Source organism: Rhinatrema bivittatum, chromosome 8, assembly GCF_901001135.1.
Source record: "Rhinatrema bivittatum chromosome 8, aRhiBiv1.1, whole genome shotgun sequence".
In the NCBI taxonomy this organism is placed as follows: domain Eukaryota; kingdom Metazoa; phylum Chordata; class Amphibia; order Gymnophiona; family Rhinatrematidae; genus Rhinatrema; species Rhinatrema bivittatum.
Window position 1 is genome coordinate 71,081,601 of NC_042622.1, and position 27,216 is coordinate 71,108,816.

Sequence of the window (27,216 nt, forward strand, 5' to 3'; positions counted from 1 at the left end):
ACCCTTTTTTTTTTTTTTTTTATAATTAACATTTTTATTGAAATGTAAAACAACAAGCAACATGAACATAGACTTAGAAGTAGTCAAGTAATAACAAAATTCATGTACAAGCCAATACGCGCGTAACCCTTTTAAAATCCGGCCGACAGTATTTCACATCAAATTTTATTTATATAAAAATATCAAATATATCAGAAATATATCCACCAAGCAAAGTACCATAAAATATGAAAAATACATAAATCTCATAAAACCATCACACATACACATACAAAACCATTCTCACACATAAAAAATCTTCCTCCCAACATGTTCTGCATACTATTGCTTCATCAGGGGAGAAATAGCAAATTCAATGCATCACATCTATAAAGAATGGCTAATACATTTCAAAATTTTCAAAAAATGCACATCTCTCTAACAGCAATTGCACATATCTTAAAAGAGCAATACAAATGTCCTTCATGGGAGTGTATATCATTTTTTGTATTATGTAAGATAAATTTCAATCATTCAATCTTGTACTTCTAGGCAGCACTCCTTTCTAACAAAACTGCTGCTTTCTTGTAGAGTGCAGACACCAGGGCTTCTACCTTAGAAACTCCATCACTACAAAGCCTTGCCAAGACATGGGAAGATCTTATAGCTCTTCCCATCTTTAGCCCAGTCTCCGAAGGATCCTGTCTGTCGAAAATAAGATTCCTACTGCCCTATGAAAAGGCAATACACTTCAGCTGTGACTCTGAGACCTTTGAGAATTGGAATTAATAGTCCATAGTCTCTGCACACTGCAACTTAACCTGAACCTGGTGTAAAAATAACTGGCAGGGTTTCTATGAACAGGAGATTGTCTCCTTCCGCCAACAGGATTTCCTCTGGCTGGCTGATTAGCTCTTCCCCATTAAACACCCTTGCTAGGGTGCTTTGAAAGGGTTTTCCTATGAAATTATTATTACTGCACTGTGATTTTTCACTGATTAGACTTGTAGAATTATTGAAGATTGCTAACATGCCAGGATATGCTGAAACACTTGAATGTAGGCCAAACATTAAAAAGTATGTTGAGTTCAGCCTTAAGTTTGTTCCTGCCCTCTGGACTCAATTTACAAGAAAATTTTTTATTTAGATTTATATTCTGCTTTTTGCACTTGTTTCAGCACTTCAAAGTGGATTATATTCAGGTACTGTAGGTATTCCCCTATCCCCAGAGGGTTTACAATCTAAGTTTGTACCTGAGGCAATGGAGGGTAAAGTGACTTGCCCAAGGTTACAAGTGGGACTTAAACCCTGGTCTCCTGGTTTATAGCCCACTGCTCTAAACACTAGACTACTTCTCCACTCACATGATTTACAAAAATCCCAGCCTCATTAATATATATGAGATGAAATTATAATTTCAACCAATTAGGAAAATGTATGCAAACAAACTAGCTTATTAATTGTAAATTGGAGGTGGTAATTATTTAATTTGGTGTGTAAACAATGCTCTCGGAGACTGTTTCTGAATTGCTTTGCTGGTAATCTTGCACACTCCTGAGATATTCCATACTTTATCTACATAAAGATCTTTCTTAAACTGCCGGTCTGATGATTTCATTTTGATTAACCACAACACCTCTCTGTCGAGGAGACTGAAGCTAAAGGAAGTATTCTAGTCCTATTACAGTCTCTGCCTGGTCCTGGAGCAAGCATTTTGTGTGCAGAGACAAAGACTGGTTCTAATTCTCCCTCTGGACCTAGATTCCATCTGGCCCACCTGGGCTGAGAAGAGTCAATGGAAAGGCCCCTAAGGCGACTCCCAATGGCCTGAAATTATCCATACCAGTGCACCATTACATGCAGACAACACAGTACACCCAGATCACAAAATTCAGACACAAAAGCTTCGGGAGCAGGAGGACTTAGGTGAACTTTCACCTCGGATCCCTCTAATGGCAGATCAAATGAGACCCCTGCGGGAACAAGCACAACTCTGATAACCTCAGGCCTGCCGGTGGCCCATTCCAAAATGGCCACTACTCCTGATATGCCCGGGACTCTCTCTGCAGTGCTGACATCCTATTCCAGAGAATCACCTATTACTCACCCCGCTAGGTGGCGCCCACAAATGGTCTACTCCTCCCCCAGTGCCAACCCAATGAAAGAGTGCTTCAACACCAGTCTGCATAGGCTGAACTTTCCATCCGTGTCAGCACCGCGTTGGCCCACTGAGCTCCTGTCTCACTTCTGAGCCTCTACACAAACCTCTTGCTGCCAGTCCCTGCACCAGGGGGGAAGGAGGTCCTTGCAAACCACTCCCCAGGCTGAAGTTTCCTGCCACTGTCTTGCCTGCTTTTCTCTTTTTTTTTTCTTTCTGACGGAAAACAGATAAGAATACATTCCTAAAAGATGAAATCCAATAAGAATCTTCTTCCAGCTTTGCAGCCTAACAGCCAGGGGAAAGGAGGATAGTACAGGAGAGAGAAGGAGGTGGAAGAGGAGGAGAGAGAAAGAGGGAGCCAGCACCAATGTCTTTCTGTACCCTCTCAGTAACTGGGATCAATCTAGCTAGAGGTATCAGAACCCACTGCTTGTCCCTACCCAACCAGGGGAGAGAACTTGTCCAGCTACTCCCTCTGGGAATCCTTCGATTCATCAATCTTCAAACTGTAGATTTGGCACCTCTATAATCTGTTGAAGACAGAAAAATATTGAGAAACTGCAGGTAGTACAGTTCCTTACATAGCTGAATCCCAGCAAAAACTTTGCTCTCTGTCTCCATCAGCTGATAGAGAAGAAAAACTCATGCATCTTGACTGTTCTGGTGGGATGAGGAGGAAAGAATTCATTCACCATATGAAGAAAGATAATTTAGTCACCCAGTTTAAGGTTAAATTAAGGTTAAAATTATTGCAAATCATTAAAAAAGCAAATACTCACTTTCAAAAAAATCATCAAAGTCTATTCTTTCAACACAGCAGGTGTACATGCGAAGGCCAGCAATCTTAATCTTCTGTAAAAGATAGCACAACATTTCATGATAAGACATTCAGTTATTAACACATGTAGCTACATCTGCATATGCCATTATAATCTGATGGATTTTGCTCACTAATGCATCTAACTGAGATTTCCTTCATCAAAAACTTTGAGCAAGATTTCTGCTGCCAGTATCTGCAAGCAATCTTTCTCTTGCCAACAGTTGCAAGAAGGAGATCCCGTTCTAAAATATGCAGGCAAGATTTCCGTCTTTCAAATAGCTGTATATGATTTCCTTTGCCAATATATACAATTGGAATTTTGCTAATAAATGCAAGAGGGATACATATTACTTGGACTCTCTGTTCACATTTACACGACAGATTTCATTAATTGTGATGCATCAGATGCTGTTAGCTGCTATCATACAGATGCAGATAACCCATGCATTTCCTATAGTCACATCTGTGTAATTGTACAGCAGAGACGAGCATAATAGCCAACAATCACACTCTCCTCTCTTCAGTTAATAGGGTCAAAGAACAGTGACTCATTTCTCATGTTTCAGTTACTACACTGTACTTATATGCAATTTATGTAAACAGTTGTGAACATTCGCTGGAATGACAGTATATAAAAAGCATAAATAAATAAATAAACAAATAAATAATTAATACCATGGATACATCAATTTATTATACCTCAGCTCCACTGACAAATTTACTAAATCTGTGAATCCCATTTGACATACCTCAGTAATTATCTAGGGCATACATTATTGATGTTTATTATGCTCCTGTCATTAATGTTATGGACACTCACTCATGTATTATATCTCAGTCACCAACTATGGATTTCCATCCTTTTCATGCCTTACTTACTCAATATTAAAGATGCCTGTGCCCCTCACTCCTCCGTTCATCATACTTCAGTACTACTCTCAGAAAGGCTCACTTGTGCATTATATGTTATTTAGTATTCTAAGAATCCCCATCCCTATTTATCTTACCTCCGTTACTAATACCAGGGACATTTCTCATTTTTGTACCTCAGTTTCCAATATTTGAAGCATGCCTCAGTTATCAATACTAGAGAAAATTATCTTCATTCACTACACCCCAAATTATCATATCCCAAATACTAATACCATAAATACAAATCCTTTTATTATGCTTTCCAACAGTAAACATTTTTATTTATTTTTAAGTTTTTATATACCGATATTCCTGTATAGAATACATATCGCACCGGTTTACAGAGAACTGGACTGTCGCCTCTGGGGCGGATACATTGGAACAGGTTGAAAATTAACTTACAGTGAAACAAATGGACTGCAATTCAAAACACGATTAGCTAAAATAAAGTACAATTCAAAACATATTTACAGTGGGGTTGGTGGAAATAATTATGTAAATGAAGATCATTCAATCTATAATTTAGCTTACACCTGGAGAAACCAACTCCAAGGGGAAGTGGGAAGGTTTTGTGACGAGTGGCATTCTGCTTTCTTTGGAGAATACCTGTTACAGATAAGCAAATCTTATGGACAAGGCAGAATGGCAGTCTTCACACATGCAGAATCCCTACCTATAGACTGCCCCAAACAAATAAGGAGAAAACCCAAAACAGTGCCAAGTGAAAAAAACTGTTTTGGGTGGCAACAGGACATTTTTTTTTATATTTTCTGTCTTTTTTATATGGGCAGTCTGGGACTAAAATATCAGGCCCCAGAGAAGATGGAGTTGGATCCTATACCTCAAAGATTTCTCGAGACAGACTTACTGTCACGTCAGCAGTCCCTGTCCAAGCAACAATTCAATGTGAATATGTGGAAAGAACTCCATGATGTAGCCCTGCAGATCTCCTCCATGGAGGCTGATCTTAGGTAAGCTACCAACACTGCCATGGTTCCAACACTGTGAGTCTTGACATGACCCACCAGATTCAGCCTGCATGGACATAACAGGAGGAGATGCAATCTGCTGGTCAACTTGACAGAGTGCATTTGGCAATGGGCTATTCCAAGTTTATTTTATTTAATTAGATTTATATTTCACTTTTCACCACTTCAAAGCAGATTACATTCAGGTACTGTAGGCATTTCCCTATCCCCAGAGGGCTTACAATCTAAAGCCAGGATTCATCATTCCGTGCGGAATGATGAACCCTGCGCTACATGGGGGCGAAGCAGGGGGCAGTCGGGCGATAGCCTGCAGCCGGCCGCACCATGGTGGTTTCGCCTGCTGCGGTGCAGTGGGCTGCAGGCTATCGCGGGCATAGCGCCACTGTAATATAGGTGGTGTTATTCCCTGCGCTACTGCTGGCGATAATGTTTCAAACATTATTGCCAGCAGTGGTGCCGCCGATGCTTAGCATAATTCCCTCCCTAACTCCACCCCTCCTCCTAATTTAAATCTTACCACCGCGATAAGGGCCTATTGCGGCTTGGAAAATAACCCCCTAAGTTTGTACCTGAGGCAATGAAAGGTGAAATGATTTGCCCAAGGTCACAAGGTTTGTCAAAAGAAACAAAAGCTGGATGAACTTTCCATGGACTTCAGTCCACTCCAAACAGAAGGCCAAGGCTCTCCTGCAGTCCAAAATATGTAGTACTTTTTCACCTTTGTAGACATGGGGCCTGAGAAAGAATATTGAAAAGTTGACTGATTGGTTGAGGTGGAAGTCTAATACAACCTTATCCAGGAACTTAGGATGAATGTGAAGAACCATCCTATCATGAAAAAACAGTAAGTCATTAGGGAGCTCACTAACTCTGCAGACCGAAGTGACTGCCACAAAAATATGACCTTCCAGGTCAGGTACTTCAGTACACAAAATTCTATAGGCTCATAGGGAGCTTTCATCTGCTGTGACATGAGGTCCCATGACACCGCAGGAGACCTGATGGAAGGCTTCAAGTGAAGCAACCCCTATAGGAAACAAGAAACTAAAGGTAGTACAGAAATGGGTTTAACTTTCAATATGGTGGTAGTAAGCACTATGGTGAACCCTGAGTTGGTCTTAAGACCTGACTCTGAAAGATGTAGAAGATAATCAAACAGTGTTTGTGTTAGATAGGAGAAAAGATCTAGGGCTTTTTTCATCATGCCAAATGGCAAATCTGCTCCACTTCTAGCCATAGGACTTTTATCGTGCAGTGCTTCCTGGAGCTGGAAAAGCACAAGACACATCCTCAAAAAGATTCAAGACTTGTGCAGCTATTTTTTCAGCATCCAGGCTGTGAGGGCCAGGAACCAATGTTGTGATGGTACAACAGCCCCAAATCTTGAGTAATGAGAGTTGGGGAACTTGCCAGACAGACTAGATTTCTGATGGACATCTCCCTCATGAGTGGAAACCAAATCTGTCTCAGCCAAAAGGGCACTATGAGAATCATAGTCCCCTGGTCTCTTCTGAGTTTCAACAAGATCTTTGCAACAAGAGGAATTGGAGAATATGCACATAGTATACCCTGGCTCCAATTTAGGGCAAAGGCATCTGAGTCTCCTCTGTCTTGAGTCCCTTTTCTAGAGCAGAAGAGCAGTACAATTTCCTTTCAAAGAAGTCACAAACAGCTCTATCGCAGGTGTGCCCCTCACACTCAATACCTGATTTTTTAACCCCCCTTTCCATGGACCATTCGTGGGGTTCCAGGTTCCAACTTAGCCTGTTCGCTAGGTCAGTCTCCTCACTTAAGAACATAAGAACATAAGAAAATGCCATACTGGGTCAGACCAAGGGTCCATCAAGCCCAGCATCCTGTTTCCAACAGTGGCCAATCCAGGCCATAAGAACCTAGCAAGTACCCAAAAACTAAGTCTATTCCATGTAACCATTGCTAATGGCAGTGGCTATTCTCTAAGTGAACTTAATAGCAGGTAATGGACTTCTCCTCCAAGAACTTATCCAATCCTTTTTTAAACACAGCTATACTAACTGCACGAACCACATTCTCTGGCAACAAATTCTAGAGTTTAATTGTGCGTTGAGTAAAAAAGAACTTTCTCCGATTAGTTTTAAATGTGCCCCATGCTAACTTCATGGAGTGTCCCCTAGTCTTTCTACTATCCGAAAGAGTAAATAACCGATTCACATCTACCCGTTCTAGACCTCTCATGATTTTAAACACCTCTATCATATCCCCCCTCAGTCGTCTCTTCTCCAAGCTGAAAAGTCCTAACCTCTTTAGTCTTTCCTCATAGGGGAGTTGTTCCATTCCCCTTATCATTTTGGTAGCCCTTCTCTGTACCTTCTCCATCGCAATTATATCTTTTTTGAGATGCGGCGACCAGAATTGTACACAGTATTCAAGGTGCGGTCTCACCATGGAGCGATACAGAGGCATTATGACATTTTCCGTTTTATTCATCATTCCTTTTCTAATAATTCCCAACATTCTGTTTGCTTTTTTGACTGCCGCAGCACACTGAACCGACGATTTCAATGTGTTATCCACTATGACACCTAGATCTCTTTCTTGGGTTGTAGCACCTAATATGGAACCCAACATCGTGTAATTATAGCATGGGTTATTTTTCCCTATATGCATCACCTTGCACTTATCCACATTAAATTTCATCTGCCATTTGGATGCTCAATTTTCCAGTCTCACAAGGTCTTCCTGCAATTTATCACAATCTGCTTGTGATTTAACTACTCTGAACAATTTTGTGTCATCTGCAAATTTGATTATCTCACTCGTCTTATTTCTTTCCAGATCATTTATAAATATATTGAACAGTAAGGGTCCCAATACAGATCCCTGAGGCACTCCACTGTCCACTCCCTTCCACTGAGAAAATTGCCCATTTAATCCTACTCTCTGTTTCCTGTCTTTTAGCCAGTTTGCAATCCACGAAAGGACATCGCCACCTATCCCATGACTTTTTACTTTTCCTAGAAGCCTCTCATGAGGAACTTTGTCTAACGCCTTCTGAAAATCCAAGTATACTATATCTACCGGTTCACCTTTATCCACATGTTTATTAACTCCTTCAAAAAAGTGAAGCAGATTTGTGAGGCAAGACTTGCCCTGGGTAAAGCCATGCTGACTTTGTTCCATTAAACCATGTCTTTCTATATGCCAGCTATATGGCTCTGAGGACCATTCCTTAAGAAATGGCCCGATCCCAAATCTGAAAAGTCTCCTGACTGAAGAGGTGCGATACTGTTCCTCCCTGCTTGTCGATGTAGAATATCACCAATTGATTTTACATCTGATTGAAGATAATTTTGTTAGCTAACTGATCTCCGAAAGCCTTCATAGAATAACGAACCACCCTTAGCTCTTGGAAGTTTATTTGATGAAAATTTTCCTGAGTCAACCAAAAGCTCTGAATGCAGAGCCTCTCTACTTGGGCTCCCCATCCCAGGTTAGATACATCTATGATTAGGAGAATTTGAAATGGAGGAATTTGGAAGGGCATACCCCTGGCCAGATTGTAATGGATCGGCCATCAGTGCAGGGAATCCTTTAGAGTCTAAGTGACTTGGATGCTGTCCCAAAAAGTTTGAGTAGCCTGATCCCACTGCAATCTGAGGGTCCACTGGGCTCTTTTCTTGTGAAGACATGCCATGGACTGTTGATCCCATGTGGCACAACATTTTCAAAATGTATCATGCTGATGCCTGATAGCGCCTTCTTATCCTCCCCACTGCAGCTATCAATGTGATAATCTTCTCCTGTGGGAGAAATGCTCTTGTCCAAGTCATGTCTAGCAGTGCTCCTATAAATTCCAACTGAAATGATGGGTTCAATCAGGCCTTGGGATAGTTGATCTTGAACACTAGTAACCAACACCTGGATGGTTTTGCTTATTAATTGAGGCACTACCTTGAGATCTGCTCCTTAATAGCCTGTTGTCCAGGTAGAGAAACACATGCACCCCCAATCCAGTCCAGAGGGAGTGCCGACTACTGGTGGTTAAGTTGGACTTGCTGGGAAAGAGCACTCAAATCTTGAGAAAAAAATTCTTAAAGGGTTAACTATTGCTTACTGTATATATTATCTGTTAGTTTGTAAGGTTAGTATTTGCTAGTGTTAATTGTGCATGTTCAGAGAAAATAGCCTTTGGATTATTTCTGTAAGCTATTTAAAATTATTCAGAGGGATAGCTGTGTTAGTCTGGTGTAGCAAAAATGACATGAGATGGGTGGCATCTTATAGACTAACCAATTTATTAAGATGTGAGCTTTCGAGGACAGAGTCCACTTTGGCAGATGCATGAAGTGGTGTACAAGAGAAGTGTAAAATATATGGGGATGGGGCAGAATTCAGAACAAAGAAGACATTGAATATGCAGGCAAGATTTGGAAACAAAGTGATAATAAACTGAGGTATGAAAAAACCGAATGATCTGAGAACAGTTAAGTTCATAGATAGTTGTAGTGTGCCATGAAGCCATTGTCTCTGATCAGACCTAAGGTGATGGTGTTAAGTTTTCTGACAAATTCTAATTCAGAAGTTTCACACTGGAGTGTTCCTTTGAAGTTCATTTGTAGGAGTATGGCAACTTTAAGGTCAGATAGAGAATGCCCTGGAAGGCTGAAATGTTCACCTATTGGTTTCTGAATGTTGCCATTTCTAATGTCAGATATATGTCTATTTAATCTTTTCCTTAGGGACTGACCTGTTTGTGCTATGTAGACAACAGAGCGACATTGCTGGTAGGTAATGGCATATATTACATTGGAAGAAGAGCAGGAGAATGAGCCCTGGAAGTTGTAATTGATGTTATTGGTTCCTGTGATGATCTTGTATGGGTTAATGTGTGGACAGAGTTGGCATCTGGCAGAGTCTGGTTCCTGAGTTGGTGTCATTGTTGTACAATTTGTGGTTGCTGGTGAGTATCTGTTTGAGGTAGGGGAGTTGTTGGTAGGCCAGGATAGGTTTACCACCCTCTCACAGGCTATGGGTAGCATCATTGTCCAGGATGGGTTGTAGATCTTTGATGATATATTTTGGTGGTTTCAGCTGAGAGCTATAAGTAACAACCAGGGGTGTTCTGTTATTTTCTTTTTTTAGATGATCCTGTAGCAGAGTGTCTGGCTCTGTTGATCTGTTTTTGTACCTCATTGGATGGGTAATATAATTCCAAAAAGTTCCACTGTAATTTCTCCAGATGGGAGTCTCTCTCCAAGGGGGTCAGAACAGACGCAATTGTATTGTAAAACTTGGCTGTAGACAATGAACCTGGTGGTAGGGGGTGGGTGGAAGCTGGAGACATGTAGGTATGTGTGGCAGTCGATGGGTTTCCGGTACAATGTGTTTCTTATGTGCCCTTTGTAGTTGGACAATGGTATCCAGAAAGTGAATTTGCTGTGTGGATTGTTCCAGGCTCAGGTTGATGGTGGAGTAGAGTTTGTTGAATTTTTGGTATAATTCTTTAAGTACTTCAAGTCCATGGGGTCCAAATGATGAAGATGTCATCAATGTATCTTAAGTACAGGAGCAACTTCTGGGTGTAGGAGTTGAGGAAACATTATTCCAAATCAGCCACAAAAATATTAGCATATTGTGGAGCCATGCAGGTACCCACAGCAGAGTCATTGATTTGCAGATACAAATCATTTTCAAATCTGAAGTAGTTGTGTGTGAGGACAAAATGGCAAAGTCTGTTAGCCAGATCAGCTGTGGTGGTGCGTTGGAATGGAGTCTGGATTTCTTCTCCTTCTTCATGGCTGATTCAACTATAATGGAGGCAAGCGATAACTGCACCGCACTATAGTACAGCAACTTCCTCATCTGAAACTTCAGGTCTGTTTTCCTGGGCGATGGAAGTCCTGAGAAGGGAAAACTCCCAGGTTTTCTTCAGGACTGCATGGAACGGATGCGCAGTAGGTTCGGACAAGACCTCAAAGATTTTTAGGATGCTGAGGACTTCTGCTCTAGGATCTGGTGTCTTCTTTATTTCCACCTTGAGCAGAGATCCCACCTTTTCTATAAACTTAAGAGTAAGAGAGGTCCTCAGGCAGCGAGGCTAGCTCTGGGGGCTCCTCAGGCAGGTCAAATGGAATGCCTGTAGAAGATCCCGGCAAAGAAGGCAGGGAGTCAGGTGGTTCTGAGCTCAGCTGTGGTGATAATGGTGGGTGAGACAACCTTTCTTCCTGGGGGCTATGTGGTCGAGGCAGGGATTCATCCCGTGGGGACAACTCCCCCTAGGGGCTTGGAGGTAGATGCTTTGCGGTCCCTGCTTCCAGAGATGTGAAGAAATTGCTGAGAATTTCCATGATCTGGAATATCGCCTGGGAGGCTAGGCTACCTTCTGCTGTGGTATGTTGTCCTTTGATGCAGTATCTGCGGTGGTAGAATGATGATGCCTGCCCTGGGCCAACTGAGTTTTCTTGGCCCCTGTTCGTACTGCAGCTAGGAGGATGTTTGATTTGGCCCCTCTTTTACGATGAGTTGCTGGCTCCATTGCACTAGACGGCCTGCACCTCTTCAATAGAGGATCCTGAAGATGATAATATCTTTTCCTTCGGGAGATGGACGACAGATCAGAGTATACTCTCTGCAAAGATATGGAGGAACCCTCCGACAAGGAGAGTCCTATATCAGAAAACCCCATTTTACGTAAGTCCTCCGATGTAAACACAAACTGAGGGTCTAGTCTCGGTTTTTGTGTTAACACAGGCTTAATTCGAGAAGCTTTGCGTCGTTCGAAGATACCCTGCATCGTTTTGTCCGACGCATGCCTCATCTGCGTCATATGTATCGTGGTGTATGCTCTGACGCATTAGTGTGTTGTGCCGGGATCAGTTGACGTCAATGCTTGCGCCAGATCTTTATGGCCTGGTGTGTCGGTCTTGCTTCATTGTGATGAGTTCAATGCATCCACGTCAGCATCACAATTGCTTGTCGACCCTGGCTTCAGTGTTCAGCTGGATGGCACATCTTCCGGTGTTTTTGTGGGTCATGGAGGGCGGAAAGTGTTGGGGGCCTCAGACCCATTCATCTCTGCTTACCCTGGGGCCCCAGGGAGGAAGCTCTTTTCTTCTTTGCCCATCTGTCCATGTTTGGTCCCGGGGAGGAGTGAGAGGAATGGCGCTCTGACACCAGAGCTGAGGACCCAGCCTCTTCTCAAAGACATGAGATCTTTTGTGCACACTGCCTCTGTGCCCTGGGCAACATAAGACTGCAGTCCAGACACTCGGACTATGCAACTAGCAACTGGCAGATTTAAAACAAATCTTAGGAAATATGTTTCACTCAGCACCCTATAAAGCTATGGAATCTGTTACCAGAGTGTTATGGTTTAGTGGTGTTTGGGTGGATTCTTGGGTGATGTGGCAGATGACCACACCCACAGGGAGGAGCCCCATGAGGCACCACAGCACTGGGCTAAACGCAGACGCACAAACACAGTATTAGTTCTTTTATTATACAGCTTGAAGTGAGCCACAAGAGGTGGCAGTAGTGAGGTAGTCTGGATGTAGCAGCCTCAGGACCCTCGGCAGAGGGAGCCCTTCTCACCCCGATGGTATAGGTGAAGTCCAGTGTAGGTTTCCCAGCACGGCAGTACTGTGGATGAGATAGACTGAGAGTTAGGTTATTCACTAGATGATTGCTGTAGGTATGCGATTCCACCAGGTAGAAGAAGTTGGTACTTGGCACCGAGGCAGGGAGAGCAGGCCCTCGAGGAGCGAGTACCTGATCTTTGTAAAGCACCTGAAATAAAGCAGAGGGCCCCTGAGCAACGGGTACCCAGGTTAGCAATACCCTGAAGGGCAGAGAGAGAGCTTCCAGCGGCAGCAGAAAGCGGCAGAGTAGCTAAGACCGGCCGAGACCAATCTGTTGCTAACTCAACGAGCTAGGAAATGAGTTCAGGCTATATACCCGGATGGCGTGACGTCAGTAGAGGGGAACGCCCCCGAGGTTTGTGCCATTGCTGGAATAAAGACGTGGGTGGCGTGTGCGTGTGCACCTAATAGGCCCTTGGCAGGAGCATGGTGGGAGGCAGCACCATAGCCGTTCCGGGGATGCTGGAGGGGTCGGCTTGAAGACGCGGTGGGAGCCATTTTCCCTAAGGCAGCGGGAGGAGCCATGAACAAGGAGAGGCAAATGGGGCGAAGCCGTCTAACACCGATGGACGCAACACAGAGGATGTGGTCAAGGCAACTAACATAGTGAGGTTCAAAAGAAGATTGGACAAGTTCCTGAAGGAAAAGTCCATAAACAATTAGCAGGCAGGTAAACCTGGGAAAGCCAGTGCTTATCACTGGGAGTGAGATACAAAAAGTAAATCAACTATTAGGGACCTGTTGGGTACTTGTGACCTGAACTGGCCACTGTTGGAGACAGGATGCTGGGCTTGACAGACCATGGTTTGACCCAGCATGGCACTTTGTATGTTAGGCTAGCAAAGGTCCCTTATTGCTGCCTAGGCAAGCCATGTGGGGATGGAAGATTAAAGATATAAGGGAGGTAATAAGAAAAAAGAAAACAAAATTTATATTTTATTTTAGTTTCAGGAACCCTTACCCATTTCTTAAACTTCAGGTCCTAGTATCAGGGAAACTCACTGAATTACTATATTTCATGTCCTAGTAGCAGGAACACTCACCCATCTGCTATACTTCAGTGGACCAGTGAATCCTATGGCCTCAATTATTTTAGTGAAAGCACCAACTTCCTCTTCTGATGGCTGAAGATTGCCTCTTGTTGTGAAAAGCTAAAACGACAAAAAAATCAAACAAATATAAATGGAATAATTTCATTCAAATTATTTTCCACTTTTGGAACTTAATTCGTTTTTGTTAATAACTATTACTTAGTACAAAGTAGGAAATCTAAAACAGGGGTTGGCAACCAATGTCATGTGTGCCGCAAAGACATTTTGCTCAGCATGCCACCCATTTGCTCACCAGTCTTCACTTCTCACTTCTGCTGGCAAGAGCACACTTATGTGTTCTGCCTCTCCTACCGTTCTTCTAGGCTGGACGTTTTTCTCTGCTGCCACATGGAGGAACTGAGTGCGGTGAACTGGCTCCAGGGCAGATAAGGAAGGAACCAATGGGGAACACAGCTGGACAGGGTGGAATAGCACATGCACTGAAAATGCAAAGACCCGACCCAGGATAGAAGAGGCTCTCTTATCAAGAATCAGCCAATGAGCAATAGAACTGGGTTCAATGAAAATCGGATCCTGCCCCATGGAAAGAGGACCTCAGTCAACATCTTGCAGATTGTCCAGAGCACAAAGATTTCACCAGCAGGGGAGTCAACCATTTTTTGTTAGATAAATAAAAGATATCATAACTATCATATTTCTAAATCACATTCTTGGCTTCACAGAGGTCATCCAAAGCGGTGTACACACTAATTTTAAAAAATACACAATATACATAACAACACAACTCCATAAAATAAATTAGGAACACATAAGGGCCTCATATCTGAACATCAGCAAATACCATGCCCTTGTCTTACCATACCAGTGACTAAAATACCAACCATCAAAGACTTATCACTCTCCATTTAAACCACTGCCCTTCCCCCTAAGCCAGCCACTCAGCACCTAGACCAAGGAAAAATCTACAACTTCATCTTTTTCTAAAGATGAAATAGTTCTATTCCAACAGGATCCCTAAAGACACTCCATTCCAAAGAGTGGGGCCTATTGCTGAAAAAGCTATTGCCCTTAATCATGCTCTGAGAATGTTTTTCAGGGCAGGAATAGCAAGCAATCTGTCTGTCTTCTTCTATATACATAAATCATTTAGCAACTGGTAGGGTGACCTCCAGATTGCATGCACACCTCACCAACTGCTAAGAAGTGCATACACATAGTTCAGAAATTATGCGCATACATGCCAAACTATGCCGGTAGTGCAGAGCGTACAAATGTACGTTCCACTGCAAGACTCCAGCAGACACAAGGGCTGTCAGCAGGAAGCCAGTGATGGGTGGCATAGGAAAGATAGTTGTGAGAATGGAGGGAAGCAGACAGTTAGAAAAGGGGAAAAGAGCAATATTGCTCAGATTGAAATGGTCAGATTGGAGGGAGAGGGGAAAAGCTTAGTTTGCTGGGTTAAGGTGAGGAACGGTGGCAAATAACCAGGACAGAGATGGAGGGGTGATAAGAGTGCTGGGGTCAGACTAGGGAAGTGAGGGGGAGAGAAAGTCCTGGGATCAGCCTGAGGGAGGGTGAAATTGGAGTATGCTGGGGTCAGGATGCAGGGGGGGGGGAAAGAGAGAGACAAGATTGCTGGGGTCTAGATGGGATGGTTGGAAGAGAGTGTTGGGGAAAGGCTGAGGAGTGGATAGGGACAAGAGCGCTGGGGTCCAGATGGGGAAGGGTAGGAAGAAAGCACTGGGGTCAGCCTGGATAGCTAGTGCTCAGCACCTCCAATTTGACATATCCTCTGTTGAATTTTCAACTGATGTCAGCTAGTAATCATAATAATATGCACTGCATCTAGCCAATTACCTGTTCGTTCCCCTCCCCTGTTTTGTTTGCCTTGCACTCCAACACTTTACAAGTAGATACTGAGATATTTTTGGTACTCTACTCAAAAACGTTGCTGATCCCATAAATTGTTGTAGTAGAATGAGATCTACACCCTCTCTTCTATGAAAATGCTACCACTCTGAATGACCTTTCAGCATGCAGAAACCCCTACACCCTTTTAACTCATTCAGTGCCAGTTTTGCACTTTTTCTCTAATACTTCCACATGCATTAAAAGTAAAGATAAAGTACTCATTTAGAGAAAGGATGACATCTTAGGGTTTTCTGTATCCAGCCTCCCTTCAGTTCATGCTAACATAATCCCAGACTGGCAGCTAATGCTTGGCTTTGCATAATCGTTCTCAGTTTATTATCAGCACACACAGGTTTGGTTTTCACCTGGTTCATGTCAGAAACTGTAACCTGTTTAAACATATATTTTATCTTCCATTTCTGATGTGCACATGTATTACTGTAAACATTTGTCTACCTTGAATCTATTCTTCCTTTCCATAAAGAAATATACCAGTCCTGCTTTAGACTTTACTTCTGAATGTGACTTAAAAATTTAGCAAGATGTCCATGGTCGACAACAGACCCCCAACAATTCTTGTTAATAATGGCAAATGTGAAGCAGAAATTCAGCTTTACCTTATTCGTGCTATAAAGGGATCTGCATGGCTGTATTTGTGTGTTATGTCTTAGCCATGGAGAAAGTCTTGTCTGAGAACCCTGCAAATACAGAAAACATTGGGGCATTATTTGAAAGTCAGGCAGGAACCTCATCAAGTTAAACTGATAAATTGCAACTAAAAAGCAGAGTTATTATTTTTGCAGAAAACACTCAGGAAATAACAAAGTTGCTTACCTGTAATGGCTATTCCCTGTGGACAGCAGAATAATCAGTCACAGAAATGAGTGACATCAACTGAGCCAATGCAGAGCAATGCATGGGATTTCTCACCCTGCCATTACCAAAAGGGGCCCCCCCTCAGTTCCAGATATAATAGCTAAAAACAAAACCCATCTTTAAAAGGAGAGGTAGGAGGGTAGATATAGATGATTATCCAGCTGTCCATGAAGAATGTCCATTACAGGTAAGAGGCAGGCTCTGGGGGCAATAAGCAAAAGTTTAAAATAGGGTTTGAAAATTGCCCCCCCCCCATATACAGTAACCATGCTGGATGATAGCGGGCAAACTCTTTGCCAAAGGAATGATGCTGGGAGCAGGCACAGGAAAGGACATACGGCAATTTCAGCACAAAATCCCTATGTGGACTTTTGGCTAAGGCTTTACACCTGCTTCTTTGAAGGTGCGCAGCCCCCAAATTTCCCAAGGAAAGCTCTGCAAGGAGTTACCCTTTGAAAATAAGCTTGCAGGCCAGCTGAGTCGGTCTGCTGGGAGGTTCTCTTTTCCTGCCAACTATGTGGCTGTTAAGATCACCCCCATGAGAAAAGGCCCCTATTCCACACCTCGACAGCCTCTCAACACAAAAGGGACAATTCGGTCCCTCTCTGCTTGTTTAGATAGAACATGACTACCTGATTATGTTTGTATCACTTTTCTGTTTATATTTTTAGAAATTTCGTTGAACACCTGATATGTGAAAGCCTTTCTAGCATTCATCACTTCCCATAGTTTGAGGAAGTTTATATGATAATATTTTTCCTGAACAGACCAAGCACCCTGGGTGTGAAGCCCTTGAGTATGAACTCCCTAGACCAGGCTGGAAGCATTCATTATTAAAACAATTTGGTGAAGAGGAACTGGAAAGGGTAATCCTATGGCCGGATCGACACGAGACAACCAACAAAACAGGGAGCCGTTCAGCTGTTCTGTGACAAAGTCCCTGGTCCCTGAGTGGTTTGATTCCACTGAAACATTAGCCCATTGGGCTTGTGTCTTGCAGTGACATGACATCGGATTGATGTGACCTGATGATGCCAAATGACCTGACATACTCAATATTTTCCAAGTTGCCTGCTGAAAAACTCCCTTCATAATGGACACTAATTCAGTATGGATTTGTTTGCCTCTGCTTGAGGTGTGCTCTTGACCAGCTAATTGTCCAAACAGGGAAACATAAATCCCCAGTATCTGTATAAATGCTGCAATGACTGCTAAGTCATGACTGCTAAGTCTTGCTAAGTCTTGTATGACCTGATTTGGCTCTTCTGGAACCCCCTCCTACCAATTTTCACTGCCTGAGTCGTCCAAAATCCCCCTACCCCCTAGGCAGCCCCAGAGAGACCTTACCTCCTCCGACAAGACTGCATGCTCACTGACAGTGGATTGGTCCCTCCACTGTCAGGTCTCAGTGAAAGGATCAATTCCCTTTCAGAATTCTGAAAGTACAACCTTCTGAAAGGAGATTAGTCCTTTTACTGTTAACTGCCACTAAAGGGACCAATGGGCATACAGTGAAGGAGTGAATAAAATAATATTAAGTGACAGGCATGAGGGTATCATTTTTTCCTTTATTAATGGCACGGGTGGGGTGCCTTTCGCCAACAGAGATTTCTGGATGGGGAGAGGATCCTTTGACTGGGCCTGGTGGCCTCTTTAAAAGATGTTAACCACAAAATGTGTAGCTGCCATCTTGTATGACCATGGCATATTTAACAGAAGGCAAAAAGCAATGTCAATCCCCTGAAGAAGCCTGATAGGTGAAACAGCAGGGCCCGTCGTTGGTGTAGATTTAATTTTCCAGCTATAAGGATTTAAAATTTGTATTTAGATTTGAAATTCAACAGGAGTATGTTGTTCATATAAGAATAATATTGAGTTATTTTTATGTATGATATGTGTGTTTAGTATGAATTGAAGAATGGTGAGTTATGATTTCTAATTTTGTGTTTTTAGATGAAAAATATTTTGAAGTCAGTACAGCATGTATGGTTGTTTATGTATATATAAGCGGTACCTTGTATTTTGTGATACAAACTATTCATCTTTGTAATAAAATGGTATTTTTATAAAATTGTATTTAAAATAATTATTCCTTTATATACTTATATGGATTAGGAATCATAGGGAAACTCCGATTTAGTATTGTGACCATAGCATTAAACATGTAACATGTTACCTTTCAATCTCTGTTAGCAATTATAAATTTTATTTTATATCACTTTGAATTACTATAAGATATAACGATTCATCAAGTGGAATAAACCATAAACCATTTTCCAAGCCATGATAAAGCAAGGAAAATTTCCATGGGATTTACTAAACTATAGTACTCATGGCCATAGAAACATAGAAGCTTGCCCATCATCACCAATTAATTCAGCTTTACAATCCCTACCAGTCCCTCATATATCCCCTGTGCTTATCCCATGTTTTCTCGAATTCAGATACTGCTCTTGTCTTCACTACCTCCATAGAGTCGCTGTTCCATGCATCCTTTCCCTGTTTGTAAAGAAATATTTCCTTAGATTTCTTGAGTCTATCCCCTTTCACCCTCAAGTCAGAACCACTCATTCTAGAGCCTTCTTTTTGATAAAAGAGGCCTTCCTCCTGTGCATAAACCTTGGAGGTACTTAAATGTCTCTGTCATATCTCTCCTATCTCGACTATGCTTCAGAATGAAGACCGGTGACCATTTTAGTAATCACCCTCTGGACCGACTCCAACTGGTTTAAATCCTTCTTAAAGTGCAGTCTCAAGAATTGTACAAAGTATTCCAAATGACATCTCACCTGGGGCCTATATACGGACAATATCACCTATCCTTTTTTGCTGTCCATTCCTCTCCCTATGCATCCAAGCATCTTTCTTGCTTTTACAGTCATCTTATCCACCTGTTTGGCCACCTAGCAGTGGCCTGGGCAGTACACTCCTTCCTTGGCAATGAATTAAGTGAAGTGGAGCTGGTAGTGCATTCATGAGACAGGTTGCTACTCCGGGAGCACCCTGCAGTCAGATCTGTCATCCTCTGCCAAGCTAATTGGTCTTACATTTGTAAATGCTTAAGACTATCTTACTGTCTGAAACTTGTACATCCTGCCAAAGAAGGCTGGTATACCATGGGGAATAACCAGCTGGGGGAACTAACTCACTCACCCGGAGGGCCCTGAAAAAAGCAAAGGAAAATGCCACTTGGAATAATGCAGCCTCCACGGGTGAGGAGCAAACAGATCCCGCTGCTTCTGAAAGAATAACAAGAACATCATGCATGATGGGCTGGCGCATATACCCTAGTTTCCCTGGCAAAACCCTGCACTAGCTTCTTAACAAGGAAAGCAGAGTTGCTTACCTGTAACAGGTATTCTCACAGGACAGCAGGATGTTAGTCCTCACATATGGGTGACAACATCAGGATGGAGCCCAATCACGGAAAACTTTTGTCAAAGTTTCTAGAACTTTGACTGGCACCTACTGGGCATGCCCAGCATAGCACCAACCCCGCCTCCAGCAGGGGCCCCCCTTCAGTCTCGTCTTATAGTAAAAGTACATGCGAAAAATAAGAAAACATAACGAACCCAACACCGCGGGGTGGCAGGCTGGTTTCGTGAGGACTAACATCCTGCTATCCTGTGAGAACACCTGTTACAGGTAAGCAACTCTGCTTTCTCACAGGACAAGCAGGATGGTAGTTCCCCCATATGGGTGAGTACCGAGCTGAGGATGCCCAAGCAATGCACCAAATGTACCCAAAGACGTGCAACAGGCACAATAACTGGGGTGTCAGTTTGGTTAAAGGGCATCCTGAACCCTAATGGGTCATGGAAGGATATTGATACATTAATTGGCAAATAAGTTACAAAGGACAGACTGGCCGAAGATGGAATCTTGTCTGCCAGCCTAGTCCAAGAAATAATGTGCTGCAAAAGTATGGAGAGAGCTCCAGGTAGCAGCTTTACAAATGTCAGTAAGTGGCACCGAACGGAGGTGCGCTACTGAGATCGCCATGGCGCTGATAAAGTGTGCCTTGACACGGTCTTGCAGCGGAATGCCTGCCTGCTGATAGCAAAAGGAAATACAGTCCGCTAACCAGGAGGAGAGGGTCTGCTTTCCCATAGGTTTACCCAATTTGAAGGTATCAAAAGAGACAAACAATTGAGTGGACTTTCTGTGGGCAGCTGTTCGGTCTAGGTAGAAAGCCAGAGCACGTTTACAGTCGAGAGTATGCAGAGCCTGTTCTCCTGGATTTGAATGGGGCCTGGGAAAGAAAGTGGGTAGTATAATGGATTGATTAATATGAAACTCCAATACTACCTTAGGCAAAAACTTAGGGTGAGTGCAGAGCACTACCCTGTCATGCAGAAGTTTAGTGTAAGGCGGGTAGGTAACCAAGGCCTGTAACTCACTAACTCTGCGAGCGGATGTGATTGCCAGAAGAAAAATAACCTTCCAGGTGAGATAGCGGAGATCACAAGATTGGAGAGGCTCAAATGGCGGTTTCATGAGCCGCCCCAAAACCACATTAAGGTCCCAGGAAGGGGCTGGAGGGTGCAGTGGAGGTTTAAGGTGCAGCAAGCACCTCAAAAAGGTTGTTACCAAGGGTTGTACCGATATGGAGACATCCCAGACACCTTTACGGAAGGCGGCCACCGCACAGACATGCACCCTGATAGAGGAAGTTTTCAGGCCTGACTCTGACAGGTGCCAGAGATAGTCCAGAAACTTCGCTGTGGAACAAGTGAAGGGGTCGATGGACATGGAAGTACACCATACCGTAAACCTGTGCCATTTATAGCAATAAGACTTTCTCATGGAAGGCTTTCATGAAGCTACCAGGACACGGGAAACCAGCTCTGAAAGGTTAAGAGGTTGAAGAATTAACCTGTCAACATCCAGGCAGCCAGGAATAGGGCCTGGAGGTTGGGGTGACGTAGGCATCCGTCATTCTGAGTGATCAGAAGCGGATCCTTCCCCAGAGGAATGTGCCGGTGAATTAATAGGTCCTGAAGTATTGGAAACCACACCTGGCATGGCCAGTGAGGGGCTATCAGAATCATCAATCCCCCATACTTTCGCAACTTCACGAGAGTCTTCGAAATGAGTGGAAGTGGAGGGTATGCATAAAGGAGACCGCTGGTCCACGAGAGGGAGAATGCGTCTCTTGGCTGCAAGTGTTGGCTGCGAGTGAGAGAGCAGAAGTTTCCTACTTTGCAGTTGTGGATTGACACAAAGAGGTCTATGTAAGGGTAACCCCAACGTTGGAATATGGAGTCTGCTACAGTGGGGTTGAGGGACCACTCGTGTGGTTGAAAAGTGCGACTCAGCTTGTCTGCCAACACATTGTCCACTCCCGGCAAGTAGGTGGCTCTGAGGCACATCGAGTGGGAAAGGGCCTCCACCCATAACTGTGCTGCTTCCTGACACAGGAGGTAGGAGCCTGTTCCCCCTTGCTTGTTGATGTACCACATGGCCACCTGGTTGTCGGTTTGAATCAGGATGACCTTGCTGGTGAGGTAATCCTGAAAGACCCTGAGAGCATATCTGATTGCCCGAAGCTCTAGGAAATGTATCTGGTGTTTAGCTTCCGCAAGAGACCAGATGCCTTGAGTTTGTAGGTTTGCAACATGTGCACCCCAGCCGATGTTGGAGGCCTCTGTTGTCAAGGTTATTTGAGGTTCTGGAGCCTGAAATGGAAGGCCTTGAAGAAGATTGGATTGGTTTATCCACCAAGCCAGCGATAAGCGGAGCTGGTTGGTGATGTGGACAATGGTGGACATTGGCTGAGAAGACTGAATCCACTGTGATTTCAGAGTCCACTGCATTACTCTCATGGCAAGGCGAGCCATCGGAGTGACATGCACCGAGGAGGCCATATGACCCAGTAAGATCAGAAAGTGACGTGCAGTTGAGTGTTGTCGAGACTGCTGTTATTGGGCCAGAGAAGCGAAAGTGAGAGCCCGATCCTGGGGTAGGAAGGCGCTTTTAAAGTGTCCAAGTCGGCCCCTATGAACGATAGGGTCTGAGATGGAACTAGCCTGGATTTTGGACAGTTTATGAGGAACCCTAGGGAGATCAGGGTATGCAAAGTAAGATGTAGGGACGTCAGCGCATTTTGATGAGTGGGAGCCCTGATCAAACAATCGTCGAGATAGGGATAGACATGGACATTTTGAGCCCTGAGATAGGCCGCTACCACAATGAGACACTTGGTGAAGACTCATGGGGCAGATGCTAGGCAGAATGGCAGCACTCGATACTGGAAGTACTGGAATCTGCAATGTGACAGAGTGATTGAGATGTGCGTGTAAGCGTCCTGGAGATCTAGAGAGCAGAGACAGTCTTCCCTTTGCAGAAGGGGAAGTAGAGAACCCAAGGTTACCATCTTGAACTTCTCTCTTTGAAATTATTTGTTTAAGGCGCGAAAGTCCAGTATTGGGTGAACGCCACCTGACTTTTTTGGGATTAGAAAATACCAGAAATAGAATCCCTGGCCCTGCTGGGAGAAGGGTACTGGTTCTATTGCCCGGACTCGAGGAGGATGGAAACTTCCTGATTGAGAAGGTGAGAATGGTCGAATGTTTCCCACGTCAGCTGAGGTGGGGAATCCAGTGGAACGGTGAGGAAGTTGAGGTGGTAACCTTGAGTCACTACAGCCAGTACCCACTGATCTGTCATGATCATGTGCCACATGCTGGTGAAGTGGCACAATCAACCTCCTACTGGTATGGAGGGAAGAGGAAGCTGGGCACTGCTCTCCAGGAAGGAGTCAAAATCTGGATGCTGGGCCCAGCTGAGGGGCTGGTTGTGTCTTTTGGGTCAGAGGTTGTCTGGATTGGCCTTTTTGGTAAGGTCTGGAGGGACGACCTCTAGAAGCCGGAGGGTAATATCTCCTTGGTTTATACGCAGGCCTCTTGGAGTCTCTTCTGAAAGATCTCTTGGAAGAGGAAGAGTAATCAGAAGGTACCAAGGAGAGTTGGCGGAGAGTCTCATGGTGGTCCTTGAGCTGCGCCACTGTTTCTTGAATCTTTTCTCCAAAAAGATTATCCCCAGCACAGGGTAAGTCAGCTAACCTATCCTGTACTTCTGGTCTGAAGTCTGAAGACTTGAGCCAGGCCCACCTTCTCGCACTTATTCCTGCTGCAGAGACTCTGGAGGCAGTGTCGAAGATGTCGTATGCAGCATGGACCTCATGCTTACCAGCATCTAGACCTTTTTGAGCAAGGGTATGAAGCTGGTCTTGAAACTGTTCCGGTAGAGAATCAGAAAAATCTTGGATCTTTTTGAACAGATCTCTATTGTACTGTGTCATGTACAATTGGTAGGAAGCAATGCGGGAAATTAGCATTGAACCATGAAAAACACGTCTGCCCAATGCATCCAGGGACTTTTGCTCTTTTCCTGGAGGTATGGAAGTGTGAGGTTTGGACCGTCTTGCTCTTTTCTGGGCTGACTCCACAACCACTGAGTGATGATCTAACTGAGATCATTGAAAACCAGGAGCAGACTGTACTAAGTAGCATCTGTCTTGCGATTGACAGGTGGTAAAGAATCTGGATGCTCCCAATTTCTTTTCAATAGATCAATAAGGATCTCATATACTAGAATGGACATGATTTCCTTAGGAGCATCAATGAACTGGAGTACTTCCAGCATATTGTGCCTTGAGTCCTCTTCTGTCTGAAGCTGAAATGGAATTGTTTCAGACATCTCCTTTATAAAATTAATGAAAGACAAGTCCTCTGGAGGAGAACGTCTTCTTTCATCAGGAGAAGAGGGCTGTGAAGGAAGATCATCAGTGTCCTGGGACGTGTCATCAGTCCAGGGATCATAAGGCTCGTCACCAGCTCCCATGGGATCATCAGATGGCAGAAACGGTGCTAGTCCTGAAGGTCCAGGCCTAGGCACCGATGGAATCGGAGGTGGCACCGAAGGCATCGATGGAGGCATCGACGGAGGCACCGATGGAATCGGTGACATTGATGGACGCGTCGGTGGCAGCACTCCGTAAGGCGGAATGGAGATCGGTGTTTCCTCTTCATCTGATGATAAGGGTATCGGCGTGGAAGGAATCGGGGCCACCGGTTCCCTCGGATCCACTGGAAGAGCACCGATCAATGCATCCATTCTGGCCAGTAGCGGTGCAAGAGCCATGGATATCGGGTTGGTGACCAGCTCGGGAACCGGCACCGGGATCAATGGGGGTTTAAACCCCTGGAGTGCTTTTCCGATGGCCTCTTGGATCATCCAATCCAATTCCTCGTGGAAACCTGGAGCGTGGAGCCCTGGTTCCAGAGTAGGAGGCAGCACTGGTGTAGCCAGAGGGACCACTGGTGAAAGTGGAATCGTGGCTCCCGGCACCTGTCCAGGTAGGGAACGCCTCGGAGACCCAGAAACAGAAAAGGATGGGGCCTTTTCTGTTCGGGATTTCTTTGAGGGTGGCTCAGACGACGTCGATGCCGAGGGCTTGCCTGTAGCAGTAGCCTGAGCTTTCCGATGGCGGTGTCGATGTTTTTCTTGATGTTCTCCTCTGTCTTTTTCCTGAGGAGGAACAGACGGGGTCGACACTCGTGGAGTCGTCGAAGCCGGTCGGGCAGCAGCGGGTTCCTGGTGCTGGCACAAAGTCGACGGTACTGGTTTGGACGACGTCGAAGCTATCGATGGAGTCTGGGTTTTTGGCCGAAAGAGAAGTCCCATTTTCTCCAGCCTAGCCTTGCGACCCTTTGGTGTCATTTGGGCATATTTGGTGCAAGTAAGGACATCGTGGTCGGACCCCAAACACATCAAACAGACCGTGTGAGGGTCAGTGATGGACATTGTTCGAGTGCAGTTAGGGCACCGGCGGAAACCCGACGCCATGGCCTCGACAAAAATTTAGCCGCGGTGCAGTCGATGGCCAATAGGCAGCGAGGGAAAAACTCAACGGGAATCGACCACAAGCAGGTAAAAAACTTACCGTTCAACCGCGGAGTAAAGTTATCGATAGGGGGACCCCTGTGGGGTAAAAAGTTTGAAATGTTCTTAAAGAAGTTCGTGAGGAAAATTCCTGTCAGGAATATCTGAAGAGCTCCTTAACCCCCCATATTTGAGGACTACCATCCTGCTTGTCCTGTGAGAAAGATTTTGTCAAGTTCACTTATCCATTTAGCTTTGTGAAGAATGCTACCCAAGCCATGCTTGCTGCCAAGTTACCATGAAATCAGCCCGCTTGTCTAGCACGTGATGAAATTCATGAGCTGACTGGAGGCCAGAAAGAACGGTCTGTGATATCTCTGCTGCAACTAGAACTCCTGAAATTGTCTCCAGCCCCTCACATATAACCACCATGTACTTGGAGCCACTCATGCCTTTAGCAATTCGAAAGTCCATTAGAGATAATGTTTCAGAAGTGGACTGGAATGTTGGTGGGCCACTTTTCCACTTCTGGAGCCAAAAACCTAAAATGAGACCACTGTGCCTGAGATAAAGCATCGTCTATGGTCGGTGAAATCACCTGGAACATGTCTAGCAGTTAAATGAATATTCAGGACGAGGCATCTGAGTACAGGACTCTAAGGAGCTCAATGGTACCTGGGCATTTTGCTGTCTGCCTGGTAACTGCCATTATTATACCCATATTGTCTCTTTCCTGTTAGCCAAACCCTGACCCCATATGGATATGGCGGCTGCTACCGGAAACAATTCAAGCAATGTGACATTGAGAATCCCACCCAACAACCTCCACTTGGGTGGCTAAGGGGCAGCATACCAAGCTCCTTGGAAATATGCCCCAAGACCCATGCAATTAGATGCATCAGTGAAAATAATTTTGTCTGAACTGAACACAGCAGGTGCCTGCCAGATACAAACAGCATTAAAATTCTCCAAAACATGAGACCATGCATTCATATCCACCTTCACAGATCTAGTTATTTGGATGAAATGTCTGACATGAGAAATGCTGCTGGTTAAGCTAATCTCCTAATGAAGAAATTGTCCATGGGAATGACCATGCAGGCAAAGTTCAAATGACCCAAAAGAGCCTGCACTTGGTGCAAGATCATCTTTTTAACTTGCAATGCTCTGCTGAGTTCATCCCGCAGCTTCCTAATTTTCTCCTGTGGGAGTCAGGAAATCATCAAGTTTGAATCCAACTCAAGACCCAAAAAGGTCATAACTGCTGCAGGGTCCTCTGTGTTACCTTCTGCTAATGGGATCCCCAGGTCCCAAGCGATCATGCAGAAAGCTGAGAGAAGCTCCTCGCAGACTCCCAAGTCTTAGGGCCCTATAAAAAAGAAATTATCCAGATAATGGATAAGGCTCTTGTAGCCTGACACTACTCAGTTACTTACTATACAAAGGTGCTGAAAGCCTCAAAACAGGTGCAGGACATGGAGCAGCCTATTGGCATGCACTTGTCAAAATAATAAGATTCTCATCTAAACTTTAGCAGATAAGCAGTGAATGGAGATAAGGCAGAAAGCCAACTCGATATCTGCCTTTGCCATGCAGGCCCCCAACTCATTTTTCTGGAACAATGAAATACCTAATCAAAGAATGCATACTGAACTTTGCAAACCTCTAGGTCAAGGTACTGGTTAACACCCCACCCCAAGAGGTAAAAAAGGTTGGGCATAAACTGGAATTTTCCTGGCTCCTTCTTCAGGACTATCCCCAGAGGGATACCACAAAATCGGAAAGGGAGCCTCCGGAAACAGATCTGCCAGCTACCCTAGACCGATTTCCTTGCTGAGCTTCTCACAGATGATGCCTGCGTGCAAGTAGGTAGATTCTGCATTTTTCACCCTAACCGATAACACTTCACCTTTACAAGGAACCCTAAAGCCATTGTTAAAACCTTTAAAGAGAACCTATGCTGCCATTTTGTTTGGGTAGAGACTCATGCCAACCAGCCATCCTATCTAACCTG

The 27,216-nt window shown here is 44.3% G+C and overlaps 1 protein-coding gene across 2 annotated transcripts in view; it reads right to left on the reverse strand.

Annotated features, from left to right (window-relative positions):
- LOC115096662 (ubiquinol-cytochrome-c reductase complex assembly factor 1) overlaps nucleotides 1-27,216 on the reverse strand; it is a 230,433-nt gene that overhangs the window by 156,206 nt on the left and 47,011 nt on the right. For both annotated transcript variants that reach the window (XM_029611613.1, XM_029611612.1), the window contains exons 4-6: nucleotides 16,058-16,138; nucleotides 13,521-13,628; nucleotides 2,920-2,992 (exon numbers count right to left, since the gene is read on the reverse strand). In XM_029611613.1, the coding sequence (XP_029467473.1) occupies nucleotides 2,920-2,992; nucleotides 13,521-13,628; nucleotides 16,058-16,138 (262 nt within the window). The remainder of the gene's footprint in view (nucleotides 1-2,919; nucleotides 2,993-13,520; nucleotides 13,629-16,057; nucleotides 16,139-27,216) is intronic.